Source organism: Hyaena hyaena, unplaced genomic scaffold (genome assembly GCF_003009895.1).
Source record: "Hyaena hyaena isolate Hyena2069 unplaced genomic scaffold, ASM300989v1 scaffold_997, whole genome shotgun sequence".
Classification (NCBI taxonomy): Eukaryota; Metazoa; Chordata; class Mammalia; order Carnivora; family Hyaenidae; genus Hyaena; species Hyaena hyaena.
In genome coordinates, this window is record NW_024081628.1 from 120,903 (window position 1) to 146,223 (window position 25,321).

Below are 25,321 nucleotides of genomic sequence, written 5' to 3' on the forward strand. Positions count from 1 at the left end.
CCAGCAATAGCACTGCTAGGTATTTACCCAAGGGATACAGAAATGCTGATGCATAGGAGCACATGTACCCCAATGTTCATAGCAGCACTCTCCACAATAGCTAAAACATGGAAAGAGCCTAAGTGTCCAATGTGTCCTAAGTGTCCTAAGTGTCTTGAATGGATCAAGAAGATGTGGTTTATCTATACCATGGAATACTACATGGCAATGAGAAAGAATGAAATCTGGCCATGTGTAGCAACATGGATGGACCCTGAGGGTGTTATGCTGAGCGAAATAAGTCAGGCAGAGAAGGACAGATATAATATGTTTGCACGTATAGGAGGATTAGGAGGCACTTGACGGAGGACCACGGGGGAGAAGAAGGGGGGAAATGGTGGGGGAAAGGGAGAGAGGCAAACCATGCGAGACTCTTGAATGCTGACAAAAACTGAGGACTGATGGATGTGGGGGGGAGGGGGGGATGGGCATAGAGGAGGACACTTATGGGGATGAGCACTGGGTGTTGTGTGGAAACTAATTTGACAATAAACTATTTGTAAAAAAAAAAAAAAAAAAAAGAAAGTGGTGAAGGCACCATTTAAGTGTGGTGGGAAGCCAGAACTCCCGCCCTCACCCTCCCACTGCCTTGAGGCATCTTGGGGGGGGCCCTCCATTCCCTGGACTCTTCCTTCTCATTTCAGTTTTAAAAGCACCTATCAATATGGGCAAATAGGCAAGTCTCACCTTCTTAACCACACCAAGGACACGAGGAATTTTGTTGGTTTATGTCATTTTAAAAATAGGACACACATTTTTAAGTTATCTGTATACTTTGTCTTGAGGGTAAAAGGCATAGGCCACAGTTACTAAGAGCAAGTAATGCTTGAGCAAAAATACTACAAAAATGCCAGCAGAATTTTGGACATACAAAACTCGATAATGTCATGTTAACGTGCCCACTGCTACCATGCTAACACCCAGGTAAAACAGACTGTTAACTGAAAAGGTTCTAACACCAGAACTTCTCAGTTTCCACTGTTTTTTGGATAGTAGGGAAAATGGGAATGTATGGGTGTTGACAGCAGCAAACACCACCATATTTTTGTGACATTTCAAAATTCAAAAATTCATTTAAAACGAAGTAAATAAAGCAAGAGCCTTTCTGATGGAATAATACCTTTCCAAAACTTTAAAGTATTTAAAATGAAGGAACTCGGACATTACAATCAGGCTCTAGGGACGCAGTGAAGAAAGGGCCAGTCTGGAAAGAGCACACGGAGTTGAGGAGGTAAAAGTGTGAGGCCACAGCTCCCGTCCTGGCCTACTCCTCCCTAGGTAGTAGCTGGACTGCTCGGCTCAGGTGCTTTACCACTCTATTCCAGGTTCCCTTAAAATAAATATAATCATATCTACTATGGCAATTAGAGCATAATGTACTCTCCCTTCAAGTCCAGTGAGCCACTTATGTCCCTCATTTCCCTGAGACAGCCCTCTCCCTATGCATGGTCAGGTACCTTATAGGCAGGCATGCCCTGAGTCTGTTCTGACAGACTGCTACACGGTGCTATTTTTTTTTTTTAATTAAAAAAACATTTCCTAATGTTTATTTATACTTGAGAGAGAGGCAGGGGAGGGGCAGGGAGAGACAGAGACAGAATCTGAAGCAGGCTCCAGGCTCTGAGCTGTCAGCGCAGAGCTCAACGTGGGGCTCAAACCCCAGACCATGAGATCATGACCTGAGGCCAAGCCGGACACTTAACTGACTGAGCCACCCAGGTGCTGGTGTACAGGATGCTATGAATCATCCCCACTACAGAGGACTCCTTGAGGGCAGGTCCCATGGATGGAGCTGCTGGCACTGGCCAACTCTTACAAAGATAAAAGTTGGCTAGTCCCAGAGCAAGTGCAGGATCCTACCAGCCCACTCCAAAAGGGGGTTCTCCAAACTCTTCTAGTAATGCTGACATAAAATGAGACCTGCTTGAATGCAGATTTAGACCAGAGAAATTAATACAAAACTGAATGAATGAATGATCTCCCGTCTTTGTCTTTCAGAATACAGTATCTTCCATCTAGACTTCAGGACAGTGCCTTTCCCACCAAGGCAACCTATTCAGTGCAGCACAAACATCTCTACATCTCTTATAGCACCTAATAATAATAAAAAATTTTAAAAAACCATGCATTGCCAAGTGCTGGGCTAGGGGATTCAAACTCAGTTCTGTCCACTTCTGAGACCAGGTTCTTAATCACTAGGCCAAGAGAAACAACAAGGCTCAAACTCCATGTGCATTTATCAGTCATTTAACTTTAGTTAAAACATGATTATCGCAGAGAAAAAAGCAAGCATGGGGTGTTTCTGATACATTTACAAATGTGAGAAAATGGGACACTTGAGAGGCAATATGAGAATTACTGGTCTTTAGCACTTTGATGACTAATGACGGCTTCTGCAGCCTACTGCAGGATAGATGTTGTAAGTGCCTTACAAGAATCAGCTTGGGGATGAGAAGACTAAGGCACAGAGATGGAACCTGCACACAGTCTCAGGCAAATGAGAAGGGGCAAAGCCAGGATTTACTTGGGAATCTGAATTTTTATCGCTATCTTCTGCTGTACTTCACTCAAGTCAGCTTTGTGAATAGTTAATACAATGAAATACATAATGTAAAAGTATTCAACAGAAAGTTTTCCTCCCATAGTCCTCCCTCATCTATCTAGTTTCCCACCACTGAGACCCTTCTCACTGGAAATCACCCTTTTTTGTTAGTTACCTATGTACTCATCCAGAGTTTTTTAAAAAAAATTTTTTTAATGTTTGTTTTTGAAAGATAGAGACATACACAGAGTGTGAGCGAGGGAAGGACAGAGAGGGAGATACAGATATGAAGCAGGCTCCACATTCTGAGCTGTCAGCACAGAGCCTGATGTGGGGCTTGAATCTATGAACGGTGAGATCATGACCTGAGTTGAAGCTGGACACTTAAGGGACTGAGCCACCCAGACGCCCCCAGTTTTCTTTTCATGCAAAAACTAGAAGGTATCCTCCCTCTTTTCACACCCAAGTTATCCCACACACATCTAGCATTTTGCTTTCCTCACAGATTTTTGTCTCACTTATTATTTGTACACATCAGTACTTTTTTTAAAAATAATTGCACAATATCTCACTTCTATATAAACCTGAGCTTTTTTAATCATTCCATCATTCAAAGATACTTCACCTTTCAGTTATAATAACTGGCAAATTAAATTTCTGTGCAGTACTGTTAGAATGACCTCATCTTCCTCCCACAAAAACATAAGTTCTCTTCTCCCCACAACTCCCACCATTTCTATCACCAAATGGGGTAAAACAAAAGAACAAAAACCAACTTAACAAGCCCTTACAGAAAGAGTGTGCTTGAAGCATTTCTTCTCAACACACTAGTGCCTAATGTTTTACAAAGTTCATGACAGCAGGCACAAAAGTTACACTCTTTTGTAAGTCAGAATGTAGGCCAACTGTATTTTCAGGATTCTATTTCAGGGACTGGATGAGTGGTTACTTTAAAAAATTTACATCTGTTCTCCACTATATTTTAAAAATCTCCTTTTAATCCACAAAGACTTTTTTCCCCCATTTTTGGTGGTCACAATCATTCAGAAAGTAAAGAATAAAATAAATTCAGGTAGCCCAAGCAAACAAATGGCAGGACACTATAAAACCATTAAACAAAAACCATTAAAGTACAAAATCTACAAACACTGATGGCAAAACCATTTGACTGGAGGAAATAACATTATTAGGGACAGGGAGAATTGCTTACACGTTCGTAAAATTTCTGCTTTCTTAATACCAATTTAGGATTTAAGAAATCTCTGGTAACAAATTTCCTTACAGTGTTTTTGCTCTAGAAATGTTTCTAAAAATCTTTATTTTTGTTTTTGAAATAAACATTTTATGGGAATTCCTAGGCCTCCAAAGAGAGCAGTGAATATGGTGATAGTATTCATAATGAAGATGTATTCCTCGCAGGCAGCATGCACTAGCACAATACGGGGAAGCAGCCTGGCACTAGGCCCGATTAGCAGGGGGCCACGTGGTCCATTTAGTTCAAGCCCACTCAAATTAAGGTCACCATTCCCAAGGGTAGCAGACAAACTCAGACCCACAGGCTCTACTTCAAACTGCCAGGGCCCATCTACTTGCTCTACTTCTGTTAGCAAGTTGTCATAATTAAATGTTTATTGATAATAACCACTTTGTGACTGGCAGCTATACTTTGGGCACTGTGCCAGTTGATTATAAATAGTTCTTCCCTTTTAACGAATGCTATTTTTTGCGGAGCAAATTTAAACAGAGATGTTTGGATTCATTTAAATCACTTTTTTTTTCTTTTTGTTTTTTGAGAGTATATCTCTTTATTGGCCCAGGATAAGGAATCTCATGGAGACAGACACACAAAGTAAAGACAGATGCCACCAGGCAAAAACAGAGGCTTCCCAGACTCTCAAAATTCTCCATGATTCGCACCGGGTTTTTGTATCATCTCAGCCTTGACCCCACTCCTTGTGACCTGCAGGTCTTGGAGGCTGTGGCTATGTGGACCCACCTGGTGATGAGGTGTGAGTAATGGAGGCAAAATGACCTCAGCACGTAACTCATAAGCTACATTATAGAGAGTATTTCCTGCAAGAATAAACTAGGTCAGGCTGCCAGGTGCAGTCTCATCCTTCAGCAATACCAGGCTTCAAGTTGGCCTAAGATCCATCATCACTACCTAATTCTAGAAAACCATCATCCCGCAAAAGGAAATTCCATACCCATCAGAAGTTATTCCTTACCCTGGCCCTGCCTACCTCCCCCCTCCCTGCCACGCCCCAGCAGGCACCGGCAACCACTAATCTAATTCTTGCCTCTATACATAAGCCTATCCCAGATATTTCATATGAAAGGAATCATACAATATGTGGCCTTTCTCCTCCCTGGTTTCTTTTACTCAACATGTTTTTAAGGTTCATCCTGTTGTAGCATGTATCGGTACCCCATTACTTTTTTGGCTAAGTATTTCATTATATAAATATACTACATTTTATCAGTTCATCACTGATGGAAATTTCAGTTGTTTCCACCTCTTGGCTATTACGAATAATGCAACTACAAAAACTCACTCACAAGTTTTTGTGTAGGCGTGCATTTTACATTCTCTTGGGGATATATAACTAGGACTGGAACTGTTGGGTCATATGGCAACTAAGTTCAACTTTTTTTTTTTTTTTTTTTTTTTTATTTTTTATTTTTTTATTTATTACTAGGAGAGAGAGAGAGAGACAGCGTGAGCAGGGGAGGGTCAGAGAGAGAGGGAGTCACAGACTGAAACAGGCTCCAGGCTCTGAGCTGGCAGTCAGCACAGAGCCCGACGCGGGGCTCGAACCCACAAACTGCGAGATCATGACCTAAGCGAAAGTCGGACGCTTAACCGACTAAGCCACCCAGGCGCCCCTAAGTTCAACTTTTTGAGGAAGGACCTGCTCCCTCAAATGAGGGGCTGCTTCATTTCACATTCCCACCAACAGTGTATGAGCATTTTCAGTTTCTACACATCTTTACCAACATTTGTTTTTGTTACTGGTTTTTTTTCTTTTTTAATTTATATCCAAGTTAACATATAGTACAATAATGATTTCAGGAGGAGAATCTGGTGATTCATCCCCTACAAATAACACCCAGTGCTCATCCTAATAAGTGTCCTCCTTAACACCCCTTGCCCTTTTAGCCCATCCCCCCACCGCAAACCCCTCAGCAACCCTGTTTGTTCTCTGTATTTAAGAGTCACTTATGTTTTGTCCCCCTCCCTGTTTTTATATTATTTTTGCTTCCCTTCCCTTATGTTCATCTGTTTGTTTTTTTTAATTAGTTAGTGGGTCTGAAGTGGTATCTCACTGTGGTTTTGATTTGTATTTATTTGATGACTAACGATGTTGAGCATCTTTTCATGTGATTACAGGCCATTTGTATATCTTCTGTGAACAAACCTCTGTTCAAATCCTTTGCTCATTTTTATTTTTCATTGGGTTATTTGTCATTTACTGTTGAGTTGTAAGAGTTCTTTAGTCTGGATATGAGGCTCTTATCATATATATAATTTACAAATATTTTCTCCCCCCTGTATGTTGTCTTTTCATTTTTTTGATAGTGTGTACTTGGATGCACACAAGTCTTTAATTTTGATGAAGTCCCAATTTATCCATTTTTTTCTTTTGTTGTGTGGGCTTTTGGTGTCACATCTAAGGAACAGCTGCCTAATCCAATGTCACAAAGATTTATCCTTAGGCTTTCTTATTAGAGTTTTAGTTCTTACATTTAGGGCCCTGCTGTACTTATAGTTAGTTTTTGCATGTGGTGTGAGGTAGGGGTGTGACTTCATTCTTTCACATATGGATGGATATTCAGTTATCCCAACAGCATCTGTTGAAAAGACTATTCTTCCTCACTGAACTGTTTGGACACTCCTATCAAAATCACTAAACCATACATGCAAGGGTTTATTCTGAATTCCCAATTCTATTCCAGTAAACTGTATGTATCTTTATGCCAGTGCCACATCTTGATTATTGAAGCTTTGTAGTTAGGTTTGGAAATGTGGCAGTGTGGATCCAACTTTGCACCTCTTCTTTAAGATTGTTTGGGCTATTCTGGGTCTCTTATAGCTCCATTTGAATTTTAGGACCAACTTGTCAATTCCTATAAAAAAAAAAAAAAAAGCCAGCTAGAATTTTGATGGGGACTATGTTGAATCAATAGATTAATCTGGGGAGTATTGCCATCATAATGATATTAAGTTTTCTAATTCAAAAACAGGATGTCTTTCCATTTATTTAGGTCATTTTTAACTTAACAATGCTTTGTAGTTTGCAGTATATGGTCTTACATTTCTTCTGTTAAATTTATTCCTAAGCATTTCATTATTTTTGGTGCTTTATAAAGGGAATTGTTTTCTTAATTTCTTTTCTGGCTTGTTCAATGCTAATATATAGAAATAAAATTGATTTTTACATATTAATCTTGTATCTTGTTGAATTCACTTATTAGCTCTAATAGCTTTTTGTGGATTCCATATGATTCTTTATATATAAGATCATATTCATCTATAAGATAACCCATTTTTGAAAAGTAAAAAATACAGTGTGGGATTTTCTTGAGTAGAAATTGATAAAACTGATCTCAAGAAAAATATTTCACTATACACTTTTTGAAAGACAAATTCATTCACACTTTGTACCAACATGTGAAACTTAACAGCAAAAGTATCCTTCCTGGCTTTACCAGTAGAATCCTCCAAGTGTTTTTAGTTAGAGTAAAGCAAAAAGCCATTGTTCACTAAGCGCTGTTTTCAAGGGTGTATCTGAAAAGTCAACCTTATTCAGCCAGTATTCTTTAATTTTTTTAATGTTTATTTATTTTTGAGAGAGAGACAGAGACAAAGCAGGAGCAGGAGAAGAGGCAGAGAGAGAGGCAGACACTGAATCCAAAGCAGGCTCCAGGCACAGAGCTATCAGCACAGAGCCTGATGAGGGCTTGAACCCATGAACCATAAGATCATGACCTGAGCTGAAACCAACTGAGCCACCCAGGCACCCCCAGAAGGTATTTCTAAAGCCTACCCTAGACTAGGAACTCTACAAAGAGCCTGCTGAATGCTTCCCTTCTTGACTGCTGCCCTTCCATGCTAACTGGCAACCTCAGTGATACATAAAGTTGTTTACTTAATAATACCCCAACGTTTTCTAAAAGGGATGTAAAGAAGTCTTCATAAAGTGCAAGCATGTAAAAAAAAAAATTCATGAAACAGAAAATGCAGCTTCTTCATGGAAGAAACTAAGTGTGAATCCTAGTTCTCCCACCCACCAGCAAAACAACTCTGGGCAGATTACTTACCCCCATTTCACAGACAAAGCTAATGAGACTTAGGATGGTTAATAGTAACCATGACTACACATGCTGTACTTAGACCATATATGGGCCTAACATAAAACCCCCCCCATAAATTTCAGAAGCACAGCTCCCCCAATTCCTTAGTTTCCTTCCTCACAGGGAAATTAATACAGCTGCTCTCACTGTTCATCAAAATTAGCTCTGAGCTTTTTTGGCAACAAAAGCAGAAAAGAAAATGTGATAAATGTCAGAACTGATATTAAAAGGAAGAAGCTTACCAGTTCTTCTGATGAAATTTTTTTCCCTAAAAAAAAAAATACATATTGAAATCTCTCCCTAATGGCTCCTTTTACCAGGGAAATTAGCAATATTAATGAACAATAGTTATTCTTCATGAGATGGTTTTTGAACAATGGAAACAGTTTTTTGGGTTTTTTTTTTTCATAGTTGTTTCTTTAATCAACTGTATAGTATTAAGCCAGACAAGTGATTGTGTTGGAACAGGCCAATGTGAACCCAGCACAAAGCCTCAAGAACCCAACTGGCTTGCCTACAACGTCAGGTGGGAAGCTAGCAGAGAGAAGGGGGTAACACTGTGTCTCGTCATATGTACTCGTTCTATACGTCAGAGCAGCACTAGGGTTGGTACAGACACAGAGAGTTTAACAACCACAGAGTCCCCCCACTTTCAGGGTACAAAGTGATCCAGGTGCAAACACTTGAATACTGAACAACTAGACTACCATATACAGATAAAGGACTAACGTGCTTATCGTGTGGGCAGTAAAGAGTGGGTCAGGGAAGCTGTGCATTTAAGATCTATCTCACTCTCATCACTGGAGAAGGCTTGACAAAAGAGGAAGAATTTCAATCATTAAGTAAGGACAAACCTCAGCCAGCTGGTAAAGAGAGGAAAGAGGGAACACGTTTTAAAAGTTCACTTTCTTTTTTTTTTAACTATCTTTTTTTTTTAAGTTTATTCATTTTGAGTGAGAAAGAGAGAGAGCACGTGAGCGAGAGAGGAGCAGAGAGAGAGAGAGGGAAAGAGAGAATCCCAAGCAGGCTCCTCAACTCTCAGAACAGAGTCCAACATGGGGCTTGATCTCACAAACCATGAGATCACGACCTGAGCCAATATCAAGAGCTGGACGCTCAACCGACTAAGCCACCCAGGTGCTGCTTAAGTTCACTTTCATGAAAGGCTTTGAAGCTTTCTGCTCAGTGTGAGCAGAGCTTGGTGGGTCTACATCATGGTAAGAACTCCACAGTACATGCTGCTACAAAAAACAAACACTACCAAGCTTCTGAAACAGTAGTCTCCAAACTTGAAAAATATTTGCAGCACTTTTTTTAAAAGTAAATATTATATGCAACATCAATACAAAAATTAAAAAGCTAATAAAAGAGCTGTGCTGGCACAAACAGGGATCAGCAGAGGCCACCCACCAGAATGCTGTTTCTCACTCTCCTCTGCGCCCAAGAGAGATTTCACTGGAACTTGTAGGGACCTGAAAAAGCAGAGGTTAAGAACCACTGGTCTCAAGCTTCAGTGACCCCCAAAAATTCTCTTCTAGAAGGCTAGTCCTATTTATAAGAGTATACTTTTATAATCCTCCTCACATTTAATTTTAAAATATATAAATGTACTTTTTAATTTAATGTAATTTTTAAGTAAAAAAATAAAGAATTTTAAAGTATTTTATTTAAAAATACAAAAATCTTTTGGGTTCTCAATAATGAGAGCAATGGGACTGAAAATACTATATTATGTGTTAAATCTTTTGTTTTACAGCTGGGGACAAAACAATTGATTCTATTGCTTTCATCCTTTGTTTAATGGCTATAATAGGTGGAAAAAATTCTTCACAAAGTTACACCAATTCAAGAAGAACTATATTCTCAGCTTCATTTGTTAAATCACCACACTAATTTTTAAAACTTTCTTTTGCTTACGGTAAGGTCTATGTTGAAATTCTGCTGACCGTCATCTTCCATGACCTCAATCACTTGTATATCAAGACTAATCAGAAAGTTATGTTTTGGGGGCAACTGGGTGGCTCAGTCAGTTAAGCTTCTGACTTTGGCTCAGGTCATGATCTCATGTTTCGAGAGTTTGAGGCCCTCCATTGAGCTCTTTCTTTCTTTTTTTTAAGATTTTTTTTTTCTAAATTTATTTCTGAGAGAGACAGTGTGAGCAGGGGAGGGTCAGAGAGAGAGGGAGACACAGAATCTGAAACAGGCTCCAGGCTCTGAGCTAGCTGTCAGCACAGAGCCCGACACGGGACTCAAACCCACCAACCATGAGATCATGGCCAGAGCTGAAGTCGGATGCTTAACCGACTGAGCCATCCAGGCGCCCCTCATTGAGCTCTTTCTGACAGCTGAGAGCCCAGAGCCTGCTTGGAATTCTGTCTCTTGCCTCTCTGCCCCACCCCTGCTCATGCTCTGTCTCCCTCTCTGTCTCTCAAAAATAAACAAACACTAAAAGCAATCTTTTTTTAAAAAGTGCTGTGTTTTTGTATTTTTAACAAAAGAGATTTTTTAAAAAAAAAAGTCTATTAAAGGTGAGTTCATTTCTCACTCACTGTTAAACATCACCTTTACTTAAAAGGACAAGGTAATATGCTAAAGTGCCATCACAGAAAGGGGCAAAATCTGGGACATTCTTACTTTTTAGTAAAAGAAAGATGTATGATTCTGCATGAGTTAACCAGTGTACGGTTCAAAACACTTTCATGACCATTCTTCATCTCACCAAAAAGTATTATAGGGATGCTACTATGTGAGAGACTTGCTTTATCCAAGTAGCCACACTAAAGGTAGCTAGCTGGTGTGCAGCTACGTGGTGAGCGTAGGACCGGACCGCAGGACTCTGCAGCTCCCTGAAAGCGCAAGGACCTGAGACCTGTGTGATGCTGGCTTCTTCCCGCAGGCCAAGGGCGAAAGCTCTGCACTCCCCAGGATTCCTGGAAGTGCACTCAGGGATTCCGGGCCGGGTGGAGACAATTTATGGCTATCGTGTGCTCCCGCACCCAGGGAAGCAGGGGCCTGCTCACAGGAACACCGCAGCATGCTTTACACTTGAGAGAGACACAGCAGTACCCAGCAGCTACTAGACACCACGGCAGCCACAGCTCAGGTCGTTCCGTTTCTTTTTCTTTCTTTCTTTTTTTTTTTTTTTTTTAATTTATTTTTGAGAGAGAGACAGTGTGAGCAGGGAAGGGTCAGAGAGAAAGGGAGATACAGAATCTGAAGCAGAATCCAGGCTTAGTCGCATAACCGACTAAGCCACCCAGGCGCCCCAGGTCGTTCCGTTTCCACACTAGATAGCACAACATTCCTCAAGGGCATCTTTGCAAAGCTGGGTTGTCAGGGACAAAGGGCAAGTACCAGGTGAAAAACAAATGTCAAAAGGGAAATGGGGCGGTAGTTTGAGAGGTTGAGCAGTGTCTAGCAGGTTCCCATGTGCTACAGCACATATTTGGCAATGTTTAAACATGAAATCAAGGGACGCCTGGGCGCCTCAGTTTATTAAGCATCCAACTTCGGCTCAGGTCATGATCTCGTGGTTCCTGGGTTCAAGCCCCGCATTGGGCTCTGTGCTGACAGCTCAGAGCCTGGAGCCTGCTTCCAATTCTGTGTTTCCCTCTCTCTCTGCCCCACCCCCGTTCACACTCTGTCTCTCTCTCTCAAAAATAAACATTAAAAAATATTTTTAATAAAAAAATAAAAATGAAATAAAAATATTTATTCTTTCCATTGATATGTATTATTTTTTTTCAAATAGCTACTAGGTTGTTAGGATAAAAATACTCATTATGTTGGCTGGACTTACCTACTTAATAAATGGCACTGTCAGATATGGCCAGGGGCACTAAGAAAATGTGACTGTGCCCCGAAGGGCCATGGGAATGCCTGTGCTACAGCGATGGTGTGTGGAGCGGCAAACCCAGGACGGGGACCAGGAGGGCCGTACTCCAGTGCCAACTCTGCCACCAACCCCTGAACACTCTTCACATTAACCAACCGCTGGCAAAGCAAACGCACTAGCGGACACATGCTCACAGGTGGCCCCTGCTTCAAGGCGACCACAGTCAGCTTGCCCTAGGTAAAGGCTGGGCTCTCTCCTCCAGGAGGGATGCTCCTGCCCTCCCTGAGGGGCCCCTGACCTCGACAAATCCACAGCTTTCCCACTTCATGCCACGTGCTGTGCTAGGTGCCGAAAAGAGAAACCGAGGTCCCATTCTCACTGTTGCTCAAAGGGCAGATACTGAGGTGGTTGACTCATCTGACCAATGAGAAGTAAATAAGCAGAGCTAATCGATGCAACAACTCCCACTTCAGAATCTACAAACATAACAGCAAATATGATCATTCATATGGCAGCCATTTCATGTTCTTTTCAAAGGTTTTTTTAATATCAAACATTTGTGCCTTATTTTCAAAACCATACTACCTCTCACTACTTGTTTGGTTACTAAATATGTGATTCAGCACCCTAAAGAAACCATTTGGGAATCCTCTGGGAAACTGAAGAATTGTTTTCATGAGTAGAGTTCATAGGTTTCAAGTAAGGATTGGCGTAAAATGTAGTATACTTAGGCATACATGCAATTTCCTCAACATTTCACCATTTCAACTGTTTCAAGGGCCTTTCCGGCTTGGTCTAGGACACCAGGGGGGCCTGAGCTGCTCCAAGGAGTCTGTTCTTTCTTTCTACTAAGTGAAAACTGTTACTTTAATATGCAAAATCTTAAATCCAACAGTAGCAATCATAAAACCTCTTGCTTTGATTAAAAAAAAAATTAACTATTTTTTTAATAGTAGCTATTAAAGAGTATAAGAGCTATTAAGAGTAGCTATCTCCCACTTAATTTTCACAAATTGCCCTAATAAGAATCAGATGATTCACTCATCTGCCCATATTCTTACTTCCTGGGCGATGATTCACCACAGGGTTCAAGTTCAAAGTGACAGTTTGTTTTGGAAGCAATCAGCGTAGTAAGGCTGTAACAGTAATACATGATGATTAAGCCTAAAATCAAAACAAAACAGAACACTACCCTTATTACTAACAGGATACTCAGGTACACAAGAAACCCTGAACATCAACAAAAACAGGTACATGTACTAACAGAAAAGATGGAATAAAGGATAGGTAATTTATTCTAAAATGACTATTAACTAGCATTCTCCATTAATACAAGGCAGCGGGGAGTGAGAGACGCACTCTTGTTTAAAAAGAATGTATTTTCTCTCAAAGCATTCAACCTTGTTTAAAAAGACATGAATCAGAGGATAGAAGGGATGAGCACGTGAGCAGTGGTAGGCTGAGAAACAGGAAGGAGAGTATCAAGGGAATTAGATTCTAGAGACTTCCGAGGAGGAAGGGGAGATGGAGGTGTCAGTTTAGGCATTTAAATGGCTATTGTATTAATTAGAAATATATCAATCTTGACACAGCAAAAATGCTAAGTCAAGAAACTCACAGTAAAACATTGATGTTTTCTCTGCAAGAGACACCATCAACTCAGAGTGTACTGGGGCTCCCTGTCTCCTTCCCCTCCTGAGACTTTAAGGACACAAGTCTGTATCAGCAAATCTACTGGAAAAATGTTTAAACAGCTTGCATCTCAGAAAACATGAACTTTTTGGCTCACACAGGGGTCAGCCAGTTGTCTTCCACCTGCATAGGAGGGAGACAAAAGGGGCAAAGTTGTCTATGAAAAGCAGTCCTCTCCCACAGATTTCTGGAAAGAGACCCTTTGCAGAATAGACATCTGTCAGATACACTGCAGTCCTCAAAACCAAAGTTTCTGTTTTGTCTTAGAACCCAGACGGGACACACAAGGAAAACTTTTTATGACACTAGGGAACATTGGTCCACTAGTGTTGGCCGGCCACAGTGCACTTTTGTTTTAAGCAGTAAAGCATGAGCCGTCAGCCTGATTTAACCCACCGTATGTCCTGGAGGTATGGAAAAGATCCGCTCAAATAATTCAGTTAATTCATCTGTGAGAATGTGTAAGAGAACATTTAAACACCGCACACATTTTTCTTCAAAGGGTTTGATTTCTGGTCATGGCTGTCCTCCCCAACCTCTGAGCCAGCACCGTGGAAGTGTACCCAACCCATCCCGCGTCCCTCTCCCCATTCCACACCTGCCCTCCAAACACACCATTCCCACTCGCTATTCTCAGCTCTGAGGTGCACGGACACCGGCAGACACAGCCGTCGTTCAGGGTACAGACGCCACAAGTTTTCAATAAAAGTACGGAGAGTGGTAGTTGCCAATGGTGTTTATTAAGCACCTACATGACCGGTGCTACTTCGTTCGCTTAAGTTTACTTTGGAATCCATCAGTTTGAAGGGCATGTCCAAATAAATTTAAGTTTTTCACTAGCAACAAGTAGCATTATCCCTTCTGACCACCGAAATTTAGGGGCAATGGAAAGCAAAAACACTGGAGTCTCACTATGATCTTTCTTAACAGTGAGACTGAAGATTGGGTAAAAGACTGAGTAGAAAGATAAGAGCTGTAAAAGAGAAAGAGGCTGGGGTTAATGATAAAAACATTCGTCTGTCCTCACATGAACACTTACTTGCCAATATTTTCAGGCAGGGACTGCAGGGAGATGTCATTTACAGAAAGACATGTCAAATTCTGTAATTCAGGAAAGCTTTCTGGCAATCTGAAATAGCAACAACAAAATGTTAATTGAAAAAGAAAAGTGCATATACAGTGTATACCAGACATAAATATAAGGATTACTCCCATATGCTCATTGAAAGAACCTAAAAATTACATTGTAAGTCGCATATTTGCCTGGTCTTCCTATATAGAAGATATTGATAAGGAGAAAAGCCAAGACTCAGTTTACCTAGAAGTACAAAAGCAAGAAAAATAAATAATTAACACAGGAAAGATATGCAAGCTCTAAGAATAATTTAGCCCAGAAAATTATAATAAAACACACAACAGCAGCTTAATAATGTTTTTTTTCTTCTGTAGATTATAAAAGCCAGAGCAAAGCCATGGATTACTTTCTTCTATAGATTATAAAAGCCATAGCAAAGAATTGATCAATTGACAGCAATTGCTACTTTCTTAATATTTTTCTTTTAACTTGATCTAAGATGCCAATCACTTGAGATAATTACTATGTTTCACTATGTTCTACACAAAAGAGATTTTTTTATACTTCTCTTAAATGCTACTGAAGAGATTTTTCAAAATAAAACTATTTAAAAACTTACAAAGAAAGTTTACTTTCAATATTTCTATGGTTACCTCCAGTTAGGGAGGAAAAAAAAAATAGAGTTAAAAAGATCTCATTGCTTCTAAAATGCCAAAGGTCCTTATACAGAAATCTGCTAATAGAGACAACAGAACATAGAATTCATTGTTTCGGGTAGGAGTGGGGAGGGGCCCTTCTTGCTTTAGTGATAGCCTCTATATTAGAATCTTTCATTTCTTTCCTCTTTCTAGGTTTCTTTTTTAAAAAGCAAATTCTAGGGGTACCTGGGTGGCTCAGTCGGTTGAGTGTCAGACTCTTGATTTTGGCTCAGGTCATGATTCAAGCAAGGGTGGTAGGACTGAGCCCACACTGGGCATGGAGCCTGCTTAAGATTCTCTCACTCTCTTGCTCTCTCTCCCCCCACTCTCGACTGGCCTCTCCCCCACTCATGCTCTCTCTCTTTCTCTCTATAAATAGAATAAATACATAAATAAATAATAGATAAATCAATAAAAATTAATAAAATAAAAATAATAAGCAAATTATATGGTACTATTTCACATATAATATAGGTAATTCCAAACTTCAAAACAAATTTCAGGGGCTCCTGGGTGGCTCAGTAGGTTGAGCATCCAACTTTCACTTAGGTCATGATCTCGTGGTTCGTGGGTTCGAGCCCCGCGTCGGGCTCTGTGCTGACTGCTGGCTCAGAGCCTGGAGCCTGTTTCAGTCTGTGACTCCCTCTCTCTCTGACCCTCCCCTGCTCACGCTGTCTCTCTCTCTCCTAGAAATAAAAAAAATATTTAAAAAAAACAAAAGCAAAAACAAAAACAAATTCCAGGCCCTGCAAGATGAGTTCTAGGATGTTCATTGTCACTGAAATACCTTCTTAGGAATGTTTTCTACAAAGTTGAAACCTCTTCCCCAGAGCAAGAGAGGTAAGATTGTTTTTATTCATATTTAAAAAGATGCAACGTACTTGCTGCCTGAGTTTGTACCATAAAGTATGTAGCATTTTACACTTTTAGAACTGTCTAAAATGTTCTCAAATATAAGAAGGTATTCGGAAAGAGCTGATTTCCTTTTTTATTGGCTGTTCACATAAGAGCCAAGCCAGCGTGTGTGAGGAGGAAGTGCGGAAGGCAGGCTAGGAGAAAGGAAGTCTAGCCGGAGCTGCCACTCAGGGACTGCGTCATCTCAGAAAGGTCATTCAGTCTCTCTCCACCTCAGTTTCTTCAGCCATAAAATAAGTAGGTCAAACTAAATTGTTTTTAAGGTCCTTTCAACTCACAGATAGGTCTTCTTAATTCTTAAAGGAGTGCACCTGCCAAATCAAAAAGGCTTTACTTGAAGAAACCTCCCAAATGTGAGGCCAGGGGAAAAAAACGAAGGAAAGCCTCCTACAGGGTGGGTGTGTTCTGGTCAGAGAATTTTGAGAGAATAGTAAAGTCATGTGTCAGCAGACATTAGAAAAGGAAACTAAAGAGGTAGAAAAGGGGATTAAGCAATTGAATAGCCAAAAAAAAAAAAAAATCTCCAAGGCAGCATAATGAGTGTTTCCCAGCTGCCCACCCTTACAGCTGCCTTACGGATAAACAGCTTAGTTCAGTTCAACAGCCATTTAGAGAGTACTTACTCCATTCCATAAATTAAGATAGGGCTGGAGATAAAACAGTAAGTAATAGAAGAGTACAAATATACTTTCTCAGTCTAACTGGGGAGTCTTGGTCAAAGTGATAACTCAAATGTAAATTTCAAAGGGTTCCTGGGTGGCTCAGTCAGTTAAGGGACCTACTCTTAGTTTCAGCTCAGGTCATAATCTCATGGTTCATGCATTAGAGGCCTGCATGGGGCTCTGTGCTAACAGCTCAGAGTTGTGCAGAGCTAAAAGCTAGAGTACACTTCAAATTCTGTGTCGCCCTCTCTCTCTGCCCCTCCCCTGCTTGTGCTCTGTCTCCCTCTGGCTCTCAAAAATAAATAAATGTTAATTTTTTTTAAATAAAATTAAAATATAAAGTGTTAGGAAAAGGGTATGCTCAGAGCATAATGAAAGCCTGGAGGAGGGGACTGTGCAGAGCAAGGAAAGACTTCCCAAAGAAATGTAATGCCCATGTACACCTTACAGGAGTGCAAGAAGAGAAGGAGCAAGTGAAATAAATAACCTATGACCACTCTGCAACACCAGAGCAAGACGTCTGTCATGGGCAACTGAGGGCAATGAACACGGAAAGATAGGCCAAAGTCAAATACAGTGCAGGGAAGGTTGCATAGCACCTGGAAGAGACAGGACTTTATCTTAGAGAAACAAGGGGCTCCAGAAAGGTTTGAAGAAGAGGGACAATTGTGGGGGTTGTGGTTAAAAAAGAAGAGGTGAGGACAGAGATGAGTTAGAACTTACTAGATTTACTATTTTTCATAAAAATAGATGTTAGTAAAATACTCACTGAAAGGACAAAAATCAAAAATATTTTTCAAAAAAATATGGACTTCGGGGTGGCCAAGTTCAGCTCAGGTCAAGATCTCACAGTTCGTGAATTCGAGCCCTGTGTCCGGCTCTGTGCTGACCACTCAGAGCCTGGAGCCTACTTCATATTCTATGTCTCCCTCTCTCTCTGTCCCTCCTCTGCTCATACTCTGTCTCTCTCTCTCTCAAAAATAAATAAAAATTAAAAATAATTTAAAAAACAAAACATTTGCTTCTTAAAAACAGCAGAAATGGGGAAAGCAATGCTAAATCAGCATTCAGCAGCACTCCATACTCAAGTAGACCCAAGTAATTTTCATACGGGCAATGTGCATCCCAAATTTTAATCTCATCTCCATTTTTCTATATGCTTAAAAACAAAACAGAAGGGAAGAGGGAAAAGTGCCTTTCTTCTGAAGTTGCTAACAGAGTCTAGAAATCTTAGATATGAACCTACCTGGCCTAGAGATACATCTGGAACTTTTCCTGAGAACCACCTCTGCATTGCCAGGTGGGCAACAATTTGGCTAACCTGGCAACAAGGTACCTGGAAGCCAGTGATCAGTGGCCTCGTGACTGAGCCAGGATCCACGAGGAGGGTGGCTCAGCTGTGCCCAGGCAACATGCTGTGTCATATCATAAGGGGAGAGGCTGGAATCCATAGTAAAATGGTGATATGGTGGTTTTATTTGGAGGAATAAACCCAAAGAAATCCTCACAGCTATTGTTAAAGTAAGGAAATAATGGTGTTGGCAGAGTTTTTGTTTCTTTGTTTTAAAGGGAGAATTAGAGGAAAGCTGACATAGTAAATATGTTTCATTACTGGGGTGAAAAAATATCCCCTATTAGGACTTCTCCTTGGATTACTATAGGGAAAGGTCTCTGGGAGTTTAGAACTCAGTCTTATCCCACAAGACAAGGTAAGTGGTAGGGGATTCATGAACTACTCCAATGCTTCACACTGCTTGAGACATGAATTCTGCACTCCTGTTTTGTACACTCCACTGTGCCTCCCTTCAGCCCCTACCAATATCCTATCAATATTTCAATCAATATCCTTTCATATCAGTAGCACATAGTGCCCTTCATTGCACAGTGCTATTTATAAATAAACCTCTGTGAGGCTCAATCATCCTTGATAAAGATGGCCATCCATCTAGGTACCTGCACAATGGATGACCAGACTGTATTCCTGGCTTGGTTCCCAAAAAGGATATCCTTAGTACTACAGACAGAAAAGCAAGCAGAAAGGTTACCTCGTCAGTGGATTTCCGCTGAAGTCAGCTATCTGTAGTGCTTTACAGAATGAGATGCTTTCTGGAATTTCAGGAATATCTGTAGGAGCAAAGAAAACATCTATTGTTTACCACCACTGTTAACAGCTTTCACTATCCTCAAGATGGACCACAGTGACAAGAAACTATCTAGTAAGTATTACCTCTATTCAAATGTGGCATGGATTTCTAAAGTATTTTTCTATGATTATTTAAACTTGCTTTCCCAAAAGAAGATATATTCTGAGTAGAAGCACATTAAAGAAAAATAATATTAAAAACAACTAACACACACGGATGGGCCTTGAAGGCATTATGCTAAGTTAAATAAATTAAAAAAAAAGTATGAACTTACTTATATGTGGAATCTTAAAAACAAAACCAAAAACAACACATTAAAAAAAGAGATCAGACTTGTGATTACAAGAGGCAATTGGAGAGGGAAGTGGAAAAACTAGTCAAAGGTATAAACTTCTAATTATAAGAGAGATAAGTAGTAGGAATGTTAAGTACAACATGATGACTATAGCCAACATTGTTCTATAATATATTTTAACATTGGTAAAGGAGTAAATTCTATGAGTTTTCATCACAAGGAGAACATTTTTTCCCTTTATTTTCTTTTTATTGTATCTTTATGAGATGATGAATGCTGGCTAAATCTATTGTGGTAATCATTTCATGATGTGTATAAATCAAATCATACTGCACACCTTCAATGTATACAGTGATGACTGTCAATTATTTCTCAATGAAACTGGAAAAAAAAAAAAACCACCACCACCACCAAGTCCCATCACCCTATCAAAAGTCATTGATAGCATTCTGTCGTAATTCCCATTAAGCTTTTTTCCCTTACATGTTCACACAGTTGTATCAGTACATTGTATTCTAGAGTATACATTTTTAAATTATGGACTTTCTTCTGAGAAGATTATAAATGTAATCATCTGGAAAATTCAGCAAAGTCCAAAGAAAACAAAAAAACCATCAGCATTTCCATCACCCAGAGATAATGTTTTACCCTGACGTCTTTTTTCGTTGTCATCATACACATGCACACACACAGTGTGTATAAATAGGTACATTTCAAAATACTAGGTTCATGCTGATTTGTTTTTCTCAACTGCACATTATTTTACAAAATCTTCCCTATCTTTATTTGTGCAAACAGGTTGCCATTTTAAATGGCAGAAGACCCACTGCATACATTCTCGTACTTCATTGAATCAATCTCTTATTGTTGGACATTTAGGTTGTTTCCAAGTTCCTGATGTTATATTTATATTTATATTCATATTTATATTTATATCCATTTCTGATTATTTCCTTAGGCTAAGCTTCCAGAATTGTAATTGCTGTGTCAAAGGCATTAACAACCCTACAGTCCTTGATAAATACTATTCAACTGCCTCAGAGGAGGGCAAGTTACATCTATTTATACATCTATTTATACTTCCATCAGCTTGTATAACGTGTCCAACCCAACATCTCTCCTCCTCCTTTATTTCTCTTACATTTTCAAAACTGCTAATATTATTGGTAAAAATAGTCTGGCAACATTTTGTTTTATATTCCTTTTATTACTAATGAGGTGGAATATTTCCCCTATGTTTACTGGCTACTAAATACTGTGATTTTAGAATGACCAAAAATTGTTAAAATTCCTCTTTCTTTTGGCACAAAATCTGGGGTTTTAGCTTTTGGGGCTTTAAAGGTTTATTTCATAGCATTTGATTTCAAGAATACATTTACTTTGGACATACTAATGTTAGGAAGGGCTAAAACAGAAAAGGTTCTCCTGGTCCCATTCAGTTTCTTCTACTAGTTCTACAAATGCAAGCAGAGCCAAAACATACCTATTTCTAAGCTGGGGGTGGCAGAGGGAAGGGAGAAATAAGGGGAAAAAAGGATGCCCTGGTCCAGCAACCACAAATAACCAGAAGCTATATAAAAGCTTTTTGTTCAAACTTAAAAGCCAAAATCATTTAAATTTGTGGTAACATTCTTTTTACACTTTCTCTACCTTGCATGGTCATATTAGGTAGTAAAGATCAAATGCTATGATCTTAGTTTCATAACTATAAGAGCTACACATACACACACACACACACACACACACACACACACACAGTTGAGTCTGGAATGGACTTCTAGAATTTTTTTTTAAAGTAGTCTTCACACCCTGCATGGAATCCAATGTAAGGCTCAGACTCATGACCCAGAGATCAAGGCCTGAGCTGAGATCAAGAGTCTGATGCTAACTGACTGAGCCACTCAGGTGTCCCTGGAATGAATTTTTAAAACACACAAATATTTGTGGGCCCTTAGGTACAAATACACTGGAAGGTCCTTCTACATACATTACCTTATTTCATCTCAAAATAAATTAGTTTAACTTTCACTGTACAAAATGGACACTAAGGCTCAGAGAGATGAACAACTTCCTCATCGTACAGGACTATCTCATTGAGCGTTTGACCCCCCCATGCCGGGACCACAGCACTGTTGTGCTTAGTAAGAATGAATGAACATACATAAATCCATTACAGAATAAGCACTGCTTTCCAGGCAAGTGAGGCAATGATACACCATGACTTTCCTTGGTCTGAAAGATGCCGGTTGTCCCGTGCAGTCCATGACAGCCTTTCCTGTGCCACTATGTCAAGTCTTGGTGGGCAGTTTTTGTAAGACTGAGGACAGAGGTGCATGTGCCATACTAGTTACCTCACAAGTGCCAAAAGAGATCAAGCCAGATGCATAAATACAAATTTCACAGCAGCTTACTGCTCTATCCAAGACAAAAAAGCATGGAAACAGAGCAGGAGAAAACATATGTCCATTAGGCGCAAGTCTTTAATACTCTTCAGACCTGAAGCTTGGGAAGCTGGCCTATCAAGGAAACACATGAAAAGCGGCTGTGAGAAACTCTGATCAGGACTGCGCTGGAATCTGGAGACCTGAGAGTAACAAAAACAACTGCCAGAGAATACAGCTGGCCTCAGTCCACACAGAGCTGACAGAGAGGTCTGGCATTCTCTCCTTAGGACAACCTGCTTGGATACACAGGAGAAGTAGCAGATCAGCAAACAGAACACAGGTCTCCTGACTCCCAAGACCATTTCTTTCCACCATGTGAATGTTCTGAACTTGAAAGAAAAAGAAATGTCTTTGCTTGAAAAAGAAAGAAAGAAAGAAAAAAGCTATAGGCAAGGAAGGCAATGGTGTGGTATGAAGAGTCTTGAGTACCGGTTTGCTTCAGGTTACTAAAAATATAAGATAAAATACTAAAGAAGGAAAACATCTACTTATCCTTACATCCCCAGCTAAAATGTCATATCTACAGGCACGTCTTTCATGAGTCCCAAGATGAGGCTGGATTCCCCCACTCTCAGCTTCTTCAGGCTTCACCTTTGTGAGATCTGTTACAGTTTTAACTAAATAATTGACGACAATCTCCTTTATTAAGAGCCACCTGGAAAGAAAGACTTTGTTGGTCTCATCTGTCGCTGTTCCCTAAAGCTGACACAAAAGTGAGCTCAAGCTTTGACACAGGTGACAAATGAATGAATGAGAAGCTAATGAATAAGCCTCTGGGAGAACAGTTGCTCTCTCACTTAAGTCATGAAACATCCCCATAAGGTCAAGACTATCTCCATTTTACAGTAAGAAAACTGCTTAGTCCCAGATCTCTGACAAGAGGGAGGATAAAGCTTGCAGGTTATTCCCAGCTAAAATCCCCTTTGAGTGATTCTTAAATGTTTTGCTCAGGACAAATGTGAAGTTTGAGAATAAACACAGGAAAAATGTATATAAATAGCACCTTGTCAATGAAACCTAGGCTGACCACCAACCTCATTGAAAAACTAATTTGAATCCTTTACCCCATACCAATTCCTACATTCAATTTCCAAATCCTTCTCATATTCTCTATTTTTCTTAGTCATCTTTTTCTTCTCATTCCTATAATTATCAACTTAGATCAGGCCACAATCATCTAGATCACTATAATATCCTCTTATATGGTCTCTCCCTGTATCCAATTTGTTCTCCATCAAATCCAAAGAGCCATTAAGAGCAATCTGCACCAGTTTTCCACATTTGCTAGATATGTGCCATCAGACAAACTACTTAACCTAGCTGTGCCTTAATTTCCTTATCTGTAAAATGGGTCACCAACAGATTTTTTTTTTTTTTTTAAAGTAATGCCAGCACAACTTACCTTCAAGGCCTCATTAAGTTTAAAGAAAAGAGAGGGGTGCCTGGGTAGCTCAGTCAGTTAAGCATCCGACTTCGGCTCAGGTTATGATCTCACGGTTCGTGGGTTTGAGCCCTGCATCAGGCTCTGTGCTGACAGCTAGCTCAGAGCCTGGAGACTGTTTCTGATTCTGTGTCTCCCTCTCTCTCTGACCCTCCCCTGCACGCACTTGCTCGCTCGTTTGCTTGCTCTCTCTCTCTCTCAGAAATAAAACATTAAAAAAATAAAAAATAAAATAAAACATTAAAAAAATTTTTAAAGAAAAGAGAAAATTAGACAAAGGACACTCATGTTTTGAACAAAATAAATAAGAGCAGAGGAGAAACCCAAGTACAAATGGGACACGGAATGCATTGAGGAAAGGGTAAGCCCAGGGAAAGAGTACAATATGCCTGAATGTCAGGATATCTCTCTGGAGAGAAGGCTGACGGGATCTCTTAATAGCAGGTTACCAAATGCCAAGTTGAGCTATTGACAATTACTTTGGTAGACAAGGGGTTCCCTCTTCTATAAAAAGGAGATAATCATCTCCGGCTTACGGCTATCCTAAGGATAAAGCAGAGTAGCATGAATAAAAGCACATGGCACTCTGTCTGACCTCTTTCATTAATATTCGGGGGAGATCAGGAGAGGGGACCAGTGGTTTCCATTCAAGGCCAAATAATCTGAAGAGTAGCATTATTAGTAGAGATGAGAGGATTCAGAGGGCTTTTGCTGTTGTTTTAACTATCAGGGAAGCAGTAACAATTATCCCCTGACAAAACACCTATTTACATAAGAATATTAGAAACAATTAATGAGATTTTCATCTACTCATTAAGGAATGTACCTCAAAACATTCAGCTTAGTTCAAGCTTCTATACAGAGTGAAACAAAAAAAAATTTTAGTCCTATTTTTCATTAATTCAAACTGGTTTTTGTCTCATACATGTCTCAGAATAAATGAATTAAATGAATTAAAAAATGAGAATAATTTTAAAATTAAGTAACCTTTTCCCTACAACTTTCTTAGGATAACCTTTATTTTGGACCCACTCTATGCCATCATTATTTCTGAATCAGAATTGCTTCAAATTAGTGAGATGTAATCGTACTTAAAAAATAAAACCAATCAGTAGTTTACCAATGTGACCATCACTACCGCCTGTATACAGGAAATGGATAATTACCCTTAAACTCTGTCAGCGCAAAATATCTCCAACACCACTAGGGAACAACAATCCTAGCACCATCAGCCCCAGGGCTTCAGGGACAGAATACAACTTTCACCACAGAGATTACCATTTACAAAGTGATTGTAAAAAGACACCCCCATCCTCCCAGGGACTCATATTCTTTTCTGGACATCCATTTTTAACACATCAAGCTGAGAGTCCACCTTCCCCACTTCCCTTACCCCTGCAAACACAGACACGTAGTCCACCTTCTTTGGTGAGGAACCAGAGCTCTCTTTCCACATGCCCAGAATCCACATGGTGGATCACACCCTTTCCAGAAAAGCTATCACCATTTTGGGGACCCTTTTGTGATGGAGATAGCTTGGGCTGAGGGACTCTCAGGATCCTTCTAAGTATATGTGAGCTTACCAACCTCCAGGGCATTTCTTTTCATGGAGGACTGTGCAAAGACAGCCTATTTTGACCATAGCCTCCATACATCACACAAGTTCTTTCTGGATAAATCAATGGCTCACTGGCATTTCTTGTTCTATATGAATAGCATGTCTTTTCCTCCTGGATTGGAGATGTATCTGGTATTTTAAGTTAGAATACTAGGTTCTCTCCACTGAAAGTGCCATGAAATGATAAGCTAAACAAAAGTATTAGGTAGTGTTGTGGTCATTCTCAAGGATCATGTTGACAGCATTTGGACATAGGAAGTTGAAGAAGACTAGGAATGCTTAAAGAAAGCAAGTGATTACCCCCATTCTATTAATTTGTCTTTCTATAAAATTTAAGCTTCAAGTGATATTATATGGAAAGTTAATAAGTTGAAATTTTATTTATGAAAATGAGGCAAGAGCTATGTAAGCAATCATCTACACTTATTGCATCAGCACTACTAGCCCTGCAGCAAGGTGGCTGTGTTAGCTTAATTAGTACAAGGTGCCAGCCAGGTCAGGGGCCTGGATTCGGTCCAAGTGCAGAGCAGTTTCTTACCCCTAGTTCCAGCTCTGCGGCCCTCTGA

At 39.9% G+C, this 25,321-nt stretch overlaps 1 protein-coding gene across 1 annotated transcript in view; it reads right to left on the reverse strand.

Annotated features, from left to right (window-relative positions):
• The window catches only part of LRRC1 (leucine rich repeat containing 1), a 135,547-nt gene that overhangs the window by 35,948 nt on the left and 74,278 nt on the right, over window positions 1-25,321 (reverse strand). The window contains exons 3-4 of the mRNA XM_039221676.1: window positions 18,859-18,937; window positions 14,503-14,592 (exon numbers count right to left, since the gene is read on the reverse strand). Of these exons, the coding sequence (XP_039077607.1) occupies window positions 14,503-14,592; window positions 18,859-18,937 (169 nt within the window). The remainder of the gene's footprint in view (window positions 1-14,502; window positions 14,593-18,858; window positions 18,938-25,321) is intronic.